The sequence below is a fragment of the Epinephelus moara genome, chromosome 10 (assembly GCF_006386435.1).
Source record: "Epinephelus moara isolate mb chromosome 10, YSFRI_EMoa_1.0, whole genome shotgun sequence".
Taxonomy (NCBI): Eukaryota; Metazoa; Chordata; class Actinopteri; order Perciformes; family Serranidae; genus Epinephelus; species Epinephelus moara.
In genome coordinates, this window is record NC_065515.1 from 24,021,800 (window position 1) to 24,040,890 (window position 19,091).

At 42.7% G+C, this 19,091-nt stretch overlaps 1 protein-coding gene across 2 annotated transcripts in view; it reads left to right on the top strand.

The window, feature by feature from the left end:
• Positions 1–19,091, top strand: part of tle2b (TLE family member 2, transcriptional corepressor b) — a 126,172-nt gene that overhangs the window by 15,638 nt on the left and 91,443 nt on the right. For both annotated transcript variants that reach the window (XM_050054705.1, XM_050054707.1), the window contains exons 2-3: positions 3,525–3,622; positions 7,005–7,068. In XM_050054705.1, coding sequence (XP_049910662.1) covers positions 3,525–3,622; positions 7,005–7,068 — 162 coding nt within the window. The remainder of the gene's footprint in view (positions 1–3,524; positions 3,623–7,004; positions 7,069–19,091) is intronic.

Sequence of the window (19,091 nt, forward strand, 5' to 3'; positions counted from 1 at the left end):
CCTCTCCCGCCCACACACACGCACACACACCCTGATGGGTTTGTGTGTATTGTGCCCATCCAGCCATCTAGATGTCCCTGCTATGCCTGCCTCAGCTCAGTTTAGCTCAGCTCAGCTCGGCTCCGTGGATTAATTACTGGGGAACCCACCGCGTCCCTGACCTCCACCGTCGGACTAATTGAAATCTAATTGAATTGTGCTTGTCTAGACTAATGAAGCCCCGCCACTGAAACCGCCAATCTTTTAGCCGTAGCTGCAGGCCGATAGCCACCCAGCTGCACTGTGCCGCTCACTTTGGATGGATGGATGGATATGTGCACAGGCGAACCAATGGGTGGACAAATGGATTCATAGTTGGCTTGGGTTACTAAGTGAAAAGACACACTCCATATGTTTTGTAACTTTAGATATTGGATTGAAGATTGACAGCATCATCAGAGGTATTATAAGACTGCAAAGTCGAGTACATCCATTCCCCGTCCTGCAATTTGAGTCTTCGCTGTTTGCCAAATCACAGTGAAAGGAAACTTAATTTTAGGACCACAGAACACCAGTAAACCTGGACAGGGTTATATTATCTCAGGTATCTCTGCTTGCTACATCAGCAAGTTATTTTTTAGGGCTTTAACTGATCCAGAATTATGTATGTTGAATCAGATATAGCTGATCAATGGGAATATTTGTCTATTTGTTCCTTTTTTTCCATATAGACTTTAACAGTTTGAACAGGGTTCAGCGGGACCTTCAGTGTGACAGTGACATTTATGTCATATGGTAAACAAGCTAATGACAGATTGGAAATGTGCAGCATTTTTTAGGTATCAAACAAAAGCCAGAGACTGTCTCATATTAGGTTGTTGTGAGCTGTGAATTCATCATGTCTAATTAGAAGGTTGAAAATAAGGTTTTCTCTGAGCCTGACAAGGCAAGCCTTTCATCCTCTGGGCAGCTGCCTCTGTGTCCGCAGCTACGTGTTCTAAAGAGCAGCACTCTGCAGCTAAATCTCAGGACTGAAATGTCCCCAGAAGTACCCTTCACACTGACTGACAGAAAAAAAAGACTGCTGGACTTGAAGCAGGCTCTGTTGATTGAGGGGTCTCCAGCTGATGATTTGCATCTCCAACTTTCAGGGGGAAAAGATGGGTGAAGGTCATGCAGGTGGCACCAAGGTAGAATCTCTCGGTCACCACTGAGGGATTAAGGCAAAACATAGGGTTCAGTAGGATGTTTTGAGTGCCACAGATGCGTTTATGTAATATAGTAAACAAGCTAACAATGGAAATGTGTAACAATTTTTAGATACCAAACAAAAGCCAGAGAATGTGTCATATCAAGTTGTTGTGAGCAGTTAAGTCATCACGTCTAATCAGAAGGCTAAAAAAGGTTTTTTTTCAGAGCCTGACAGGGCAAAGCCTGTCATCCACTGGGCAGCTGCCTTGTTTAAAGAGCAGCATGAATACGAGGAGCGCTCACTCTGCCGCTAAATTTTGGACCGAAATGTCCCCAGAAGTACACTGCACACTAACTGACAGAAAGAAGAGAAAAAAAGACTGCTCGAGTTGAAGGAATAGAGTCAGAGTCGGTCGATAGAGAACAACTCTCCAACTGATCTCCAACTTTTAGGGGGCAGCTCCAGTAGTTTTGGCTGGAAAGATGGATAAAGGTTGTGCAGGTGGCACAGAAACAGAATCGCTCGGCCACTACTGAGGGATTAGGGCTTTCACAAAACACAGAGATCCTGTCATAACATGAGTCCTCTGCAAATCGGCACCTGGTTTGAGATTGTTTGTTTGTGTTTTTGCAAGATCTATTGGTTACTCCATACCTTTTTTTTCCTTTTTTGGCTCTTTCTTAGTGGAGCCTTTGTTGGCAATTACATGAAAGTTTTGACAGCGTTTTGGGTGCAAATTCAGGAGGTTTATCTTGCTACACATCATGGAAACCCACCCCACACAGCACGTGGGGTGTCCAAAGCCTGTTTTTCTTCTTAGCAGCCATTGCTGTTTTTGCGCAGGAAGTGAATGTTACGCAGGGCTTTGACATCATATCAGGGGAATTATGTCAGTAAACTTTAGTACCACACAGACTTTGCTTATCTTGTGCGAATGTGCTGCACAAAACAAAAAATGTGTGGGTGGCAATTTCTAAACAAATCCCGTGGGTTCCCCTGGTATTTCTACTGTAGTCCTGTGTCAATAAGGCTCTTGTTTTTTGCACTAGAGGCGTCAGAGGGAGGCTGGATATAGGCGGGATAGTGTGAACCTGATCACTGAAAGGTGATAAGAAGTGGCTAAAAAGAAGTGGCAGAGACACCTGGCAGTCTGCGTCCTCCCCAGACTGACAGCTGGGGTCTCACAGTGGAGAGAAAATTAGCCAGTCCGAATTAGGAGATACATAAATGCATATACAATACATATCTCTAGTCTTCCAACCACTCCAAGTGTTTTTACACTACAAGTCACATTCACTCATTCCCACACAGGTGGCCGAGGCTACAAGGTAGCTTCTCAGTTTTTAGACATTCACACAGATTGCACAGCCAATCGGGAGCCATTTGGAGTTCAGTATCTTGCCCAAGGATGCTTCGACATGTGGACTGGAGGAGCCGGGGATCGATCTGCTGATCTTCCGATTAGTGGACAACCTGCTCTACCTCCTGAGCCACAGCCGCCTTGGATCTCCTCTGAGAATCCACAGTGTCAATAAAATAAAAAAACCTCTCCTGCTTACTCTAGATTTCCCTGACTGCAAACTAAGCCCCATCCCCAAACATAAACAGCTACAGCCTCCAAAAACAATGCCCTTGTCTCTAAAACTTCTCGAAGGAGGAGGAGGGCGGCTGTCGAAAGTGCTTTAGACAGACACGGAGGGCTGGTGGTGGTGTTGGTGGTGGTGGTTAAGGGGTGTACCCCAGGGAGGTGCTTGTTTCGTTGGGCCTTCTTTAGCTTTTAGCAGGTGAGAGACGGTGCCGTGATTCCCTATAAGTTATTCATTTGACGTTTCCTCCCTTCTCAGCTCTTTGTAGGCTGGAATACATTAGCAACCTGGCAGAGTGGAGAGGATGCTAATGTGGAAGAGAGGGAGAGCGAGAGGAGAGGAAGAAAGGATGGGGGCAGTGGAGGGAGGGAGGCAGAGTCATTAGAGGAGGAGGAGAACAGAGAGAGAGAGGACACGGCTTTATGATGTGTGGGAAGGGGAAGTGACCTTCCCTCTCACTTTCATCTTGGCTTTTTTCTCCCCTTGCCTTGCTCCCTGACACACACACACACACACACACACACACACACACACACACACACACACACACACACACACACACACACTTTTGCTTGTGCTTGCATGCACACACACTCAAATGTATGGCTAATGCAGGTGCACATGAACCTACACAAATACATTAAAGGCACAATGCATACAATCTCTTTTCTTGTGAGGAAACACACACACACACACGTGCGCACACATACACACACTTCAGTATCTGTTTTTCATCCTTTTGTTCTCTTCTCCCTTTTCCTCTGCAGGTTCCCTTACAACCCGGCCAGTCTTTCAAGTTCACAGTCCTGGAAACCCTGGACCGTATCAAGGAGGAATTCCAGTTCCTCCAGGCGCAGTACCACAGGTATAGACACAATATTTCACATATTTTGTTATTCAGTTCAGTGGAACTGGGTGTCGAATTCTTAACGATATGAACCTGTAAAGATCATATGACAGCGCACAAGTGCCGTCTTTTAATCTTTATTACGACACTGAATGTACAAAATATTGATAGTGAGTTGCAGCTCATCACACTGATCCAGTCTCAATCATCTCAAAGCTTCACACTCATCTCTAACTCATTGTTTTTGCCCAAATCTATACATCACCTTCACAATAATAGGTACAGACTTACAGTAATTAGGGGAATCAATAAGGGACCTTGTCTTTTACCTTCATTAACTTTATCAATGTAGCTCAAATGTCTTTTTATTGCAGAGATTTCCAGTTTGTCCTTCAACATAAATACATTTTTAACACATATATTCCTATCTTATCTCCAAAGTCATTATTTCTACTAATTGCTGTTTACACCTTGTGGATAACTCGTAGTTTCCAACATATCAAACAAAATGTAATGCAAGTTAGGTCCTTTTTATTTTCTCCAGCTGGAGGTCACTGGTGGCCACGTTATCATATGGCTGACCAGAAGTGACCTTGGCTAAGAAAAATAAACCACCCAGCCTCTTGCTCACACCTCAGTGGGCAAGCTGAACAGCCTGCTGCGATACAGCAACACTACTTTAACACTACTGATGGTTGTCGGTGAGACACACACACACACACACACACACACATACACTCACACACAAAGAGGCAAACAGTCACTTATATCTACTCGTGCACTTTTAATCTTTACAGGATGAGACGACACAAATACAATTACCAGCATGGCACAGTAGCTTTTCATATTAATAAACCATCTGACTTATATACAGTAATATCAAGCTCCACTTCACCTTTTCTTAACATTGGCCTGATAAAGTGGCTGGTAAACCTCAAACGGTCCCACCTGAGCTTGACAGTTTTAGCAGTCTGGAACCGTTGCATGTTAATAATGTACTAGTCTTGCTCACCAGACCTTTCTCAAGAAAAGAAAGGTCTGGCTGCGCCAACTCTCACTTTAAGATTGGAGAAAAAAACGCCTCGGCTGCTTGTATTTCTTTCAACCAATCACAATCGTTCTGGGTGGTGCCACAGCAACGGTGCACTTGCAAAAATATTGCCGGGGGGAAACAGGTTTTGGTGTAACACGCCCACAAAAATATCGCCTACAGGACGCGAACCATGGCAGAAAAATGGCTACATCCCCGCAAGATCAAACACCGCAAAAGTTAGTAAAGGACGTGTTGAAAACGGTTGAAAACTGCTACACAACCGGAGGTGGTAGGGCGGGACTTCAGCGGGTGGCTCGTTCCGCCCAATGAGAGGCTGATCTATGCAGCGAACTTCCGCCCGCTCAGACTAATAATGTACCCATCATGAAGACTTGCTTGAGAAACTATTTTGAGATGCTTGCATCTGCATATTTTTTCCACGTCATCCATTATTGACCAATGCAATGCAGTGTTTCCCCAGGTTGAGAGCTTTGGGGTGGTGGTGGATGGTGGTGGTTTGCTAACCCAGTCAGTTACTAGGGCTGTAAGGCTGCATTCCATTTTAGAAGTTGGAGGTTGAGGCTGGGAATGACGTCACACCTGAGTTGACTGCATTTCAGTACAAGTTGGAAAACCAAGATGTTGTTAGCAATACCAGTTGTTGACAACACTTTGTCAGGGGTGTCAAACATAGCCATAGCGGGCCAGAACTGGCCCGCCAAAGGGTCCAGTCCAGCCCCACTAGATGACTAGACTAAGAGGTGCCAGGCTTCAGAAGCAAGTTAAAAAATGCATTGCCTGCTTCATGTATAATTCTGCTTCAGAGGCTTTTCCACCCTGACCAGAATACAGCTCTCTGATATATCAATGAATATATACTGTGACCATGTTTAAAGATATTGAACATTGTGCAAAATATTGTCAATTGGCAGCTGTAATGACAGTGAGAAGTAGACTGACTGAATGTGGAAAAACTGAGACATATTGTTGATATTGCGCTTATTTTTCTTAAAACATCTCAGGCTGTTCATCTGTTTTGTAAAAGGATGAATGTCTACAGAATGTACTTGTAATTCTTTACTCAAAAACAGGAAAATATTGGAGCTGTTGTTACTTATAGGTTTATTGTGTGATGGTTTTATTGGCTAAGATTAAAGTGGGCTGTATGTGGCTCATGAATTAAAATGAGTTTGACACCCCTGCTTCACGCTGTATTTTGTGCATACTAATACTGTAGCAACACGTTCGCAGATAGAAGTCAGACAGGACTGTGTGTATGAACAGTTTTAATGAGACACAAATAAGATGTAAGTGCCAAGAAACAGTATACTTCTACAGCTTTGACCAGTGTTGATGGGCAGAGCAGCCATCTTGGATTGTAAGGTTAGGTTTGTGAGATTCTTCAGACTTTCCAAATCATAAATCTGATTACAGGGGGTGTTCCAGTTGAAATTTCTGACTCACAAGTTTAAAGTCAAGTTTAAATTGACTCCATTAATACACATGAAAGATGGCTTAACAACAACAGCACTTAACAAATAGAAAATTTGGCTCAATGACAACCATCAAGATTCTTAGACAAAACAACTGTTTTTTGCTACTCACCATTATTAGCTTAAGCCTCCTGCACTTGCTTTTATTGGACGCAATGTAATGAGCTGTCATCAACTCGAGTAACGTTCACTTCATGCTCTGCTGCTCTGTGAGTGGACAGGTGAAGCCCTGCCCTCGGTAGAACAGAGACGAGAGAAGCTAGCGCGACCATAAATGAAAGCAAAACACAGTTAAGACTCTTCTCCAGGCAAATCATTGATTTTCGAATGAATGGATATTTGGCTTTATATTTGGGAGCCTATTAAAAAACGGTTATATTTTTTTGGCCTCGTAGGGTTTCCAGTTATAGGGGAAACACTGCAGTGCATTTGAAACACATTTGGAAATAAACCAACTTGGACTTGATGCAAGAAAAAAGCAGATCAGAACGAAAAGGCACAAACCTGACATGAAACGTGAAATTCTGTCAGAACCTGTTGGGCTCACTACTCTAACATGAACTCACCAGTGTACATACGACATATATAACTGGACCGACTGGACACAGAAGAACTTGTCAAACTGTCCTCAAATGGAGGTGTGATGAATTGCAGTGGTGAATAAGACCCAGGCGATTGAAGGTGATATTTTTGCCACTTTTAGCAGTAATAGGTAGCCCGACTGTGTGGCTAAGAATAATTTTTTGGTATCCTCACACAGCCTTAAACTCTGTCTGACCTCTGCAATAAATAAATCCTGTGGAAATTATAATTTATTTCAGTGGATGCAAATACATCATTTAATCCGTGTGTGTCCTTTTTCGTCCTTGTGCAGCCTGAAGCTGGAGTGTGAGAAGCTGGCCAGTGAGAAGACCGAGATGCAGAGGCACTACATCATGGTGAGTCCAATCAGAGCTGTACGGTGATTTGTTAGTCTGACTGGGCCACTCAGAAGCTCTGAAAAGAGTCTGATGGGTTCCTATATAGGAATTACAATCAGGGGAGTTGTATCTGTGCTTTTGATTAGCTGGATTGACGTTGTTTAGCGTTTATGTCATTCAGGAGTAAAAGCTTTGTTTGTCGCTCCACTTCTCTGTTGATCCTCTCAAGATTTCTTTTTCTGTCATGTCTCTGGCAAATGACGTATTGTACATTTTCAGAATGCACAAACAGATTATAATATTTAAATTATATTGAGATGACAGCATCTAACATTCAGGGGCTTAATGACAAGTTTTTAATCACTAATAACTTTAATAACTTGGGCTGCCCCCTGATAGTGGACCAAACCTTAGTCGACCAGAAAGATCATTAGTCGGCAAGATTTCATTGGTTGCTTAGTCGCAGAAAATAAATAAATAACTAAATAAATAAATAAATAAATAAATAAAACAAACGTGAAACTCTATTAGGAGCTGCACCTTGTCAAAATAAATCAAAATAAATCAAAACCTATCTGACTGGACCATGTGGGAATTTAATTTGAAAGGACAAACACAGGAAGAGGCCACGCTCAACAGTCAGACAGGGGTCAGGTTACAAACCAATCACAGCTGACAGATGTCTTTCCCGACTTCCATAAATGTTCAGTCTGATAAATACAGAAAAGTTGATCATGTTAGTGCAGGGCAACCCAGAGCTTTACATCTGTCCCATGAACGATAGGTCTCCACACTTACAAACAGCTCCTGGAAGAAGATCAGCTCTGCGCTCAGGATTTCAGATAAATAGGCTATACGATGCTTGTTCGGCATGTGTACGGCCTCTAATCTACAGGGCTGGTACCTGCAGTTATTCCACAGGCTAGTTAATAACATGTCGGGCAGGAAATCCAAAGTGTGGGATCATTTTGAGAAGGTGAAGGACGAACCAAAGGTGATATGTAAACTCATCTTCATTGGTCGACTACAAACATGACGTATCATCTGAAACATGGAAGTAGCTACATGCCCATTAGCCACTTAGCACAACCGTTACTGCTTTGCAGACAGCGTCATTAACAGGCGGCTCGCTCAGTGTGTGACGAGCACTTGTAGATAAAATACAGGCCTATATTAATGAAGGTTCATTAGTACGGTTTGTATTTCTCTGTAATGTAGCACAGTGTTAACAATGTTATTAAATAATTAAATTGATATCGTAAACATGCGGATGAGTAGTCGACTAATGGCTCTTAATGACGACTATTGGTCGACTAGGAAAATTCGTAGTCGGGGGCAACCCTAATAATAAGTAATCAGTATTTACTTTGAAAAACATGTTATTTGCAGCGGTACATAATCTTGAATATCTGGAATACAGTTTAAAATTTTCCACAGGTTGTACAAACCATTACTGAACCAGTATTATGTGTTTTTCTCTCTGTGTTTCTTGCACACTATTTATCTTTCTCACTCATGCCTCTCTCTAAAACCTACGTCTTCTCTTTTCCCACATCTCTCATTCTCCCAGTTTTTTCCTCCTTCAGACTCAGTCTGTGTCTCCGTCTCTTCTTCCTCTCTCTGTTTCCTCTCGTGCGCTAACAGCCCGAGCTCCCTCTGCGTCGGTGTGTCTGTGCGACTAAAGGCTCACATGTATCGTAAGCCTTCGTCTGTGGTACAAAACCCACACAGAGCCGACCAGAATACGATATGCACCATCTGCTAAGCTGCTCGCATTTCATAAACCTGGGAGAGCAGGCAGGATCAGGGCCGTAAGCTAGATAGACACACAGATGGATAGACAGAAAGAGAGAGGGAGAAACAGACAGGCAGATAGACTGACAAATAGACTGAGTGTAAGAAAGGAAAGCAAGCAGGCAGACAGGGAAACTGGCAGACAGACAAATGGAGCACACAGATAGACAGGCAGAAGATAAACAGATAAAACACACACACAAACACAGGAGATACAGCATACACACATTGAGTCAGCTACACTTACATACACACACTCCCTTGTTTTTCTGTTCTTATGAGGACCTTCCATTGAAGGTCTCCGTTCCTCAGGCCCCAACTAATCGTGAGCTAATTAAAATAGAAGGGGTCCCTGTCTGTCTGTCCGTCCTCCATATTCTCTACAACCGTTGATCCAGTGGACCTCAGCCTTGGCAAGTGTATCGCTGAGGACCCAAAGAGTGCAGTGTTGAGTGTGAGCTCTTGAGATCTACGGGACATATTTATTAGCAGTGTGTTACTCTGACAGAAGTACGCTCTGAGGACACCTGTTAACTGTTTTGGCCCTGACACACCAAGCTGACGGTCAGCCGCTGATCAATGTCGGGCAGTCGCTGAGAGTCTGTCGCCCTAGTGATTGTGGTGTCTCTAATACCATTGGCACTAGTCGGCATTCTGCTGTTTTCAGACAACATGTTAACTTGGTGTCAGAGCTGGTGGAGCCCAACGGTGAGTGAAATCACTCTGATTTGCAGGTCAGCTCAGGGCACAGGACAAAAAGTGGAAGTGATGAAAGCAAACAGCTACACTCAAGAGGGTGTGAGATCAAAACAAACTTGTTATATCAGGTCAGATTATTTTTATAGCCGTTGAGCACTTTAGCAGAAAAGGTTCATATTTGTTTGTGTTGGCGATCAGCGTTCTTCAGCACACAGCCCCGCCCCTCAAAAATTCCAGGTAATCTGAAAAGCCCTACTCCCCTACTAGGTACTTTTTTTCAGGGAAAGTTTGGGGTTGAGGGAAAGTTTTTTACCTGGGTAATTTCGGTGGAAACGCGCAGAGGTTGTTCAAAATCCCGGGTGAATGATCCTGCGGTGGAAAAGGGGCACTATGACATTCATCGTACCTCTTACGAGCAAAATGCAAAATGAATTCATCAGCAACAAAACACCCTTTTTGCATTAAAAAGATAAACATTTCATTTCATTTATCACAAAAGTAAAACAGTGTCACCAAGACCAAACAATCTCAAGAAATGACAGGAAAGTTCATGTGCCATGTCATGTAAGATACAAATCGACTAAAATGGCTGCTGTTCAGCAAAAATTACATAAGCTCAATTAAAAGTTACTTGTTAGAGGCGCCCAGTTGCTCACCTGGTAGAGCAGGCGTCCCATGTACAAAGGCTGTGTCCTTGCAGCAGCTGCTGTGGGTTTGATTCCAACCTCTCCCCCTTTCACTCTCTAGCTGTCCTTTCTAATGAAGGCAAAAAGCCACAAAAAATAAAAGCAAATCTTAAGTTACTAGTTGGTAATTACTCACACTTAAATTAGGCCATAATCTCACTGACACATCCTCAACCTAAGCCAGAGATGTTTTTCATTCCATTTCAAAGTTATTGCGTTTTCTGGCAGTTTCTTAAACACAATACAATTTTCAATAAATCATGTACAGCATAATAGCAAATCCATGTAATTGCAAAGCCAATTGGTGGTGGTTTTGTTTAGGATCCTGAACTGCCCAAACACGAACCCTCAACTGGTCCTTTGAAAGCAGAAGGACTTGTCAAACTGACCTCACTTCATAAAAATATCCTCACTCTGCTTTTCAAAGTGGTAAAGAAATACAAGAAGAAACATGCACACATCAATATGATACAGAGGGGAACACACACAAAGAAAAACCTCTCAAAACCACAGACTTCTCAAAAACACCCACTTCCCTAATCTCAGGCACTCCCCATTTTAGCTGTGGTTAACAGAATGACTGTGTGGAACAAGCAGCCCAGACAAACATCCACCGTCTTCATTGCAAATCCTCGCCACCCAATCTTATATAATGGGAGTGGTGGCGTGCCAGCGTAGACGCAGTTCTCTGTCTTTTCTTAGATGGGGGCAATGGATGACATTTGATCAAACTTAGTGCATATTAAATGTCACGGCCTTTGTGACCACTGCACCATTGGTAAACTAAGGAGGGGGAGAAATAGCACAAGTGTATCTTCTGCTGTATATGTCATGTGTAAGTTCAACACGAAGGGCCCTGTTTAAACATTCAACAGTGCATGATCATAAGTGTATTAAGGGCGTGTACGGCTTCACTTGTGCCAGTAAACGGTGCATTGTCTGGTTGCATAGTAAGGCAGAATGGGGCAAAGGGGTTGTGTTAGGTCGCTTAATTAATCATAGTTGTGTTTTGGGCGTAACATGTATTCAGTCAGACTGAGTGTCGTCTGCTGTTTACTTAAAGAGCCAGGTGTGCCTGCGCCTGACGGACTGCTATTTACATAGTGGATGTGGCAAACTGGACAACCGTTTCCACTGAGCAGTCTGGGACGGTTCAGTTCAGTTTGGTACTTTTTTACGGTTTCCACTGTGAAAAGTTGTGGATGGTACCAGTGGACCCATTCCATATGGTCACCATTTTTGGTCCCCCCTCTGTTGGGGTACCTAGCACACAGATCTGCTACTAAAAGGTGGAGCTGTGAACACTGCAGTCTGTTGATTGGTCAGTAGTGGACAGTTACTCCGCTCAGGGCTGAGTTGTGGCTGGTTTTATTAGTGGACTGTAACTATAAAATGAAAGGATGTTTTGCTGCCTCTTGCAGCAGCTGTAGGCTGAGAAGAAAACTTAATTCACTGGGCCGACTGCTGACAACTTTTAAGGTGGAACGCGAATCAATCAGCACACCTTGAATTTCACTGTGACAACTTTGGCCATTACTTTAGTTTTTACATGACATACTCTTCTAGTAATGAGTGGATCTTCAAGTGTTTATATATATTAATTTTGACCGGATTATATGAACTGCTCAATTCTATTCTTCACTAAAAAAAAAAAAGCATCGTGGAGCGTAGTTCCTGTGGGTTCCAGCAACACTAAACCCCTGAGCTTGCCTCAGAAGGACTAAATGCACAAACCTGCTATTTTTAAATATCCCATGGAGAGAGACTCTCACTGCAGCCTGTTTTATTCTGTTCTGAAAATGTTGGCATACGACCTTGTTCTGTGGACGATAAACGAGGTGCAGACTTCCATCTGTGTCACCACGACCTTGTTCTGTGGACGATAAACGAGGTGCAGACTTCCATCTGTGTCACCAGTGATGAGGAAATAAAGTAAGTGCTGGACGGTGCAGTGAGTGACAACAACCCCACCCACACTTAAGGGTACTGTTTGTGGTGGAAACGCTAGGGTCTAGGTACCATGTCTGAAGGGTTACTGTTGGTTCCAAAGGTACCATACTGACAGTGTTTGGCAGAAATGGGGCTTAAGAGCAGCGATGTCACTGTAGCAGATATTGTGGGACATTTAAGCTGCAAAACTAAAAAACTGTAGTTATAAACTTGACACAGGAAACAGAACTAAACTTTTAGCTTCTGAAGTAATCAATGAAGTTACGCTGCTCCTCGTGCACATCATCTCTCTTAATGGGGAGTCGGGCAGCAGCTCTGCTCTGCTCTCTGCTGTGTTCACATTTTAGAGAAGTAATGAATACTTTTCTTATTAATGATGTATTATTTCACCCATGTACCATCAACCCATCCCTGCGTCCCTGAATAATGCCCTTTAGATAGCAGGAAAATAATGTGCTGTTAACTTTAGACCAGGTTTTTTGTTATTTTGTTGGTCAATGGCGCAACTGCTTTCTGACGCCTCAAAATAGCAATATAACAATGTGCCTGACCACACCTCATTTATTTTAACACCTACACATCCTTCGGCCCACAGATGAGCACAAGTACATTTACTATTTAGACAACATGGGCTTTGACAATGAAAACTGCGTCAGTGTGAAACTAGCAATGACAGTGGTGCTGCACTGTGCATCGCTTTGTGCCGGGTGAAAGATAGAGCCCTAAGCTTTAACAGTTCCCTATGGTGGGAGGTCAGGGAGCTGCAGGTGCAGATGACACATCCATATAGGTTAGCGTAGCAGACGGTTAGCACTCCAGGCTAGATTAGTTAAACTGGGGCTCACTGTGGTGTAGTGCATGGCTAACACAGCGATATGCTACTTCATAGGCATGGCTCAGAAATAAGAGGGAGGGAAAGAGGGAGAGAAAATGAGAGGGAGGGGAGTGAAAGAGAGGCTCAAAGGGAAAGATAGCTTGAGAGAAAAAAAGGCTCAGAGAGTGTCAGACAGAAAAAAAACAGGGAGCTGCTGAGGGAGGGAGGGAAGGATACAAAGGGAGGCAGAGATAAAGAGAATAAAAGAGGAGAGGGAGAGAGTGATAGAGGCAGGAGAGAGATACAGAGGGAAAGAGAGCAAGAGTAGAAAAAAAGCTGAAAAGGAATGAGAGAGATGAAATGAGAAAGAGAGATACCAGGGGACAGAATTGCAGAGAGGAGAGATGGAGGGTGAAAAAAGATGCTGTGAAGGGATGAAATGGAGAGAGAGAGAAAAGAGAGTATGCAACACAGAGTGCAAGAGAAAGAGATAGTGATGTGTTTGTGTGGGGGGGCGTGAAATGAAAGAAAGAGAGATAGAGAGGGGAAGAGAGAGAGGGTGCACGCACAGACACGTAAATAATGTGAAGCAACAACGGACTCGCTGCGCCCACAGAGGAGATAACCCAGAAGGCTATATTTAGCTCGTTAGGCCTGTCATCCACACTGAGGCCTGTTTCCACAGGCTGGGGCTCTGCTCACCACGCTGCACTGCTCCTGCCTTTACTATTCATCAGTTTTAAGCTCTTTAAATACAAGGGTGAGGGGTTGGAAAGTAGGGAGATGGTTATGCACAGTGATACGGGGCTGATGCATGTGGAATTTTTTGTGAACTTAAGTGCTTTCACACCCAAGAAAACATGCATTTCTCTCTGTAAGGTGACAGTGTTTTAGTTTATTTTTTCATCCTTAGTGTTTCTGCAATGTGATCTTTAGCGATTATTTGATGGGACTGTTCTCCAAAGGAAACAGCAGCACCAGGCGTTCGAGCAGACACCTTAAAACAATATGTTTACGTTGAAGATGATCTCTCATGACTGTTAGGAGCAAATGAGGAAGTAGTACGAAGTTGTTACAGAGCCAGAAAGTACCGGCCAGACCTCCTATCCGTGTGGCAGCAGATCTGGGTGCTTCTGTTTGCTTCCCGTTTCCTAACAACAGTCAATGTTGGTTTCCTAAAACAATGAGCACGATTGTTTCTTAACTTTAACCAAGCAGTTATTTTAACCCAAACCACATTGTTTCCCAAACCCTAACCAAGCCGCTTGTGTGCTTAAACCTGACCAAACCTCAACAATATATCAGGAAAGTAACAATCTTGGAGGGCACTGACAAATGAGGTAGTCCTGCCAGTTGGAGCATTGCATCAGAAAATGCTTGTTTGTGTCCTTTTGGAGGGCACTTACAGTGATGTATTGTTATGTTTTTATCTTTTGATTCATATATTGTAGTTAAATTTCACACTTACAGCCTCAGCACAGTGATGATATATTTTATTTTTAATATTCTTATATCTTAAGTACTAGTGTTAGACACTGTAGCATAATGCACTTTTCATTTTTTTATTTTAATGTACATTTTCATTTCTATTTTATTTTATTGCTTTATATTAACATAGTTCTTTTTCATACTCTTATTCTTACTTCCTATAATTCTATATTCTTTACATTGGAGTGACATTATTGAATCACAGTTTCCCCTCGGGGATCTGTAACGTATTTCTGATTCTGATTCTCTTCGTATTTTTTTAGAGGAAGTTTGTGTAGGTAGTGTGCCGATGTTGCCATTCTCTAATCAACAGCCATTTTTGTCATACCTTTATTAACTAACACAATATTATTGTATATATCTCACTAATAAACGATGACTGCTGAAGGCATGGATTTTCCTCAGAAGCAAATACCGGAAAATCTGATAAAGACTTGCTTAAGGTTGAAAGGTGTGCTCCAGGTCCCATCTTTTTACATTGTAAGAATTTCAAGATAGTGGCAGTATAAGATAGGGCTGGATGATATGGAGTAAATCAAATATCATGATAAGTTCGACCAATAAGTTTGATATCGATATTGCGATGATATTGCAGAGTTGACTGTTGGTGTGTGACTAAGTGGTTGGAGGGGCAAGTGGGGCAGGGGGAGTCTTGACTACCCTCTGGAGAGCCGCCCTGTCTGCTGCCAAATGATTCCCATACCCGGCTGTGATGCAGTATGTCAAGATGTAGAAAGACTCAAGTAATTTTGCAGAGAGGCTGGTCCTCCTCAGCGTCCTGAGGAAGTATAGTCTCTGTTGGGCCTTTTTCACCAGGGCAATGGTACAGTCCAGACACCAGAGAAGTAAGTCCCAAACTTGTCTGGAGCTGCTTAATAGACAGTAAACGGGAGACTGGTTTTGTGGACTCACAGGATATTTGTTTTCTCTTTTATACCCAAATGAGCTTCATTCTGATGTAGTGTTCTCAGTCCTGAAACAGAAAATGTACACATGTACTCTCAGCGTCATCGAGAACATCTTTCACCATGCATTGTCTATGGAGCAGCTCCAGACTTTACACCCTATGACATCACAAGTTTGAGTTTTAGCGCTCTAGATTTTGAATTTAGGAGAGAGTTCTTCATGTTTACTAATATTTCTGGACTGTCCTAGACCAGTCGGTCCCAACTGGTCCACCCATGGGGTCCAGATTTTTCCTTGGTCATTAGTTCAAGGTCCACACAGTTTGATACATTCAGCGTTATACTTGTGTTTGGCCATGTCGTCTAAGCTAGTGTGCTGTCTCTGTCATTTATCAAATACTCTACAGCAGGAGATGGAACTGCCAGAAATTCACTGTACTTCAGAATGAGTTTTTACAAACTTGACACGAGTCACTTGCGGTCCATTCAGAATTGTGGACCTTGACCCACCAGTTGGGAACCACTGCCCTACACCATCGAAATAACATGTATAAATTTTGAAAATGGGCACACTTCCCCTTTAAGGCTAATGATGATCAGTAAATTGAGGTAATAGTGTTGAAATAGGCCAATAGTAATAGACTGGAAACATCCCCACTGCACTGAACTACTTGAAAGGCTGTGACAGTGACAAAGCAAAGAGCAAACGGCTGGATAAAAGTCAATATCTGCAGCAAGGAGCTGTATTTTTCTCCCAGCCATCATGTTTTAACAGGAGGTGTTAGTTTTACTCTGCTGCTAGATATCTCCTTATGGCACCGAACTTTTCAAAGTTGGGAAGTTTGTTCTTCCTCACATTCGCCACTTTGATTCTATAGCTGGCAATGGGCGAGTTTAACACATTTCATGCTTGGAAAGATGATGCCATAACCCTCTCAAATTGCTCCTGTCTGTGGAGTGTTGCTGCAGTGAAACAGCAGAGCCAGGTTTGAAGATAGTGTGTTTGTATGTTTGGCAGACCCACTCTCTGTATCTTTTTGGATGGAATATATGTTTTATGTTGGCTGCTCTACTAGACCGCCTCATTTCTTTGTATGTGTAGAGAGACACAGGCAATGTGTAACTTTAGTGGTAGCTGCAAAACACACACACACACACACACACACACAGACGCACAGACACACAAACATCAAGTCGCACACATTGAGAGTGTCTGTGGGCGTCTTGCTTTTCTCCTCCTGTTGTATTTATAATTCATGGCTCTCAGATTTCACCGCTCTCCTGGAATTCCACTGTGTATTTTTAAATAAGGTTGCATTGTAGCCCTGGATAATCAGGGGGCGTAGACGTGTCGGTCACATGTGTACATGAAATGCAAGCGAACCTCCCGCCTGGAGAGCTGTGTTCACCCCTGCTGGCCTGAGGTTGAGAGCAGATACACGAGCACGAGACTCAGTGGAATGTGAAGGAAGAGGAGATAAAACGACTGTCTTGCATCATAAAACCTCAAAAGTCAACATTTTGATCCCAAAACACCTTCATGTCAATCTCTCCTTCCGTTCTCCGCTGCCTCTGTGTAGTGGAGTGTTTTAGATTTGCTGGAGTAAAATAGGAAAACCTTGATTATGACCGAAGGTCTTACAGTCACGTACTATTTGTTGTAGATCACTTGCTGCCCTGGTTTTCTCCATTTTTTCTTTCTAGTATTAAATGTCTTCAGAAACCTTTTTTTTTTCTTGACTGCTTTGCAGCCTTTCTCTCATTCCTCCTGTCAAACACAAGACAAAACTCTTATGGGGGAGTGGACTGTATAAAAAAGACACGTCTGCTGGAGGGTGACAGCTCACAGTCGGGAAACACATTAGGTGGCCTCTCCATCGCTGTGTATGAGTGTGTGTGTGTGTGTGTGTGTGTGTGTGTGTGTGAGTATGTGGGCTAAAGCGAGGTACAGAGGCACCACAGGGGTCTGGTGTTAATGAACGGCCATGCTGTCAGCAAGAGCCCAAATATTGTTGCATCAAATTTCATGATACAAAGTAATGACAAGAGGAAACACATGATATTTATGTGTGTTGTTGAGCAGGCAGAGGACAGACAATACGGCTGTCAGCATTTTTTTTTTTAAATTTTAACATGAGGAGAACAAAAATATTTGATTGGCATTGGATCTGGCTGAATTCAAAATTTTACAGTGAATAAATTTACCAAACCACCTGAGAGATAACATGCGGAAGCATTTTGGATCTGACACCACAGATTGGAAAATCATGAATGAACGTGGAGCTGTTTGCTGCCTTTTTAAAAATCAAACTGTTTCGCAGTAGCAGGACCACAACAACAGATCAGAAGTCACACGTCAGCAACCTGATAACTTTAATGAATTGCCATTTGGGTTTATTTCACATCCCCTGAACAAATCTGAGATGTGGGCATCGACTCAGTGGTCTTGAAACTGGCTAACCTGTTCGAGTCATTTAAGTGAGGCTGCAGAGGCAGTGCTGATAAAATTGGAATAGAGAACATGGCTTCTGATCAGATTATTTTGCATCACGTATGTGTTATTTTTCATTTTTTCCATCTGGATTTTTAAAAGTTATTGAAGGTTGTGCAAACATCAAACTTCCAACTTGCATAATATGTGCCTGCATGTCTCTACAGCCCGAAACTGATCCAAAAAGTGTAAAGACTAACCAGTAGGGTTGGGCCGTATGTGTGACAGTAGAATAAATGCGTCCACCATGTCCACTGGTAGAGATCTGACAATACTGTTATAGTGCGGGAGCAAATCAGCACTGGTGTTGTGATTCTCGCATGATCTTGTGAATCCAGCTGGCTTGGGAGGTAACATGATCAGTGAATTTTATAAATACAGAAACACTTTAAATTATTGTTCTCAGGAACCTTAAAGCTTCCATTTTGAAAGACTTTTAGTAGGGCTGTACCCGACTCAGAATCATGTCAGTCGAATGAGATTCAGACGATTTTTTTTTTCCATATAAAGTTATAAAGTTTTAATGGGCTGAGCAGGACATTCAGTATAACAGCGGCAAATATACATGTAGTAGACAAGCTAACGGTGCTTATTACAGATGGGAAATGTGCCGCCTTTTTTTTGGATGCTAGATATCAAACAAAAGCCTGACAAAGTGTTGAATTAAGTACCTGAGAGCTGTAAATTCACCACCTCCAAGCAGAAGAGAGAAGATAATGTTATCTCAGAGCCTAACGGTGCAAAGTTTCTCCTCCTCTGTGCCACTGTATGACGTCCACAGCTCCCTGCACCAAAAAGCAGCTTGAAAGTCAAGAGCGCTCACTCTGCAACAAAATCTGGGGACCAGACTAGCAACAAATTGATAGATAAATAAAAACAACTGCTCTACTTGAGGCAATCTCAGCTGACTGAGGAGGCCCCCAACTAACAAATCGAATCTGTTTTTTCTGTTTGAGTCTTTCGTTTTTAGCGTTGTCTCATGTGACGAAGCTGTTTTTTGTTTTTATGGAAGCTCCAAATAAAAGAGGAAAATTCCCACGTGATGAAGTACAGTATGGTTAATTTAAACCATCTCTTAATGAATTTAAAGAACAATAACTGTGTCATGATGAATACCATTTATGTGATATAATATGACCATGATAGAAGGCTTTGGCCATATTGCCCAACCCAACTAAATGTGGTGGAAACCTACCATAGCATTATAATTCCTG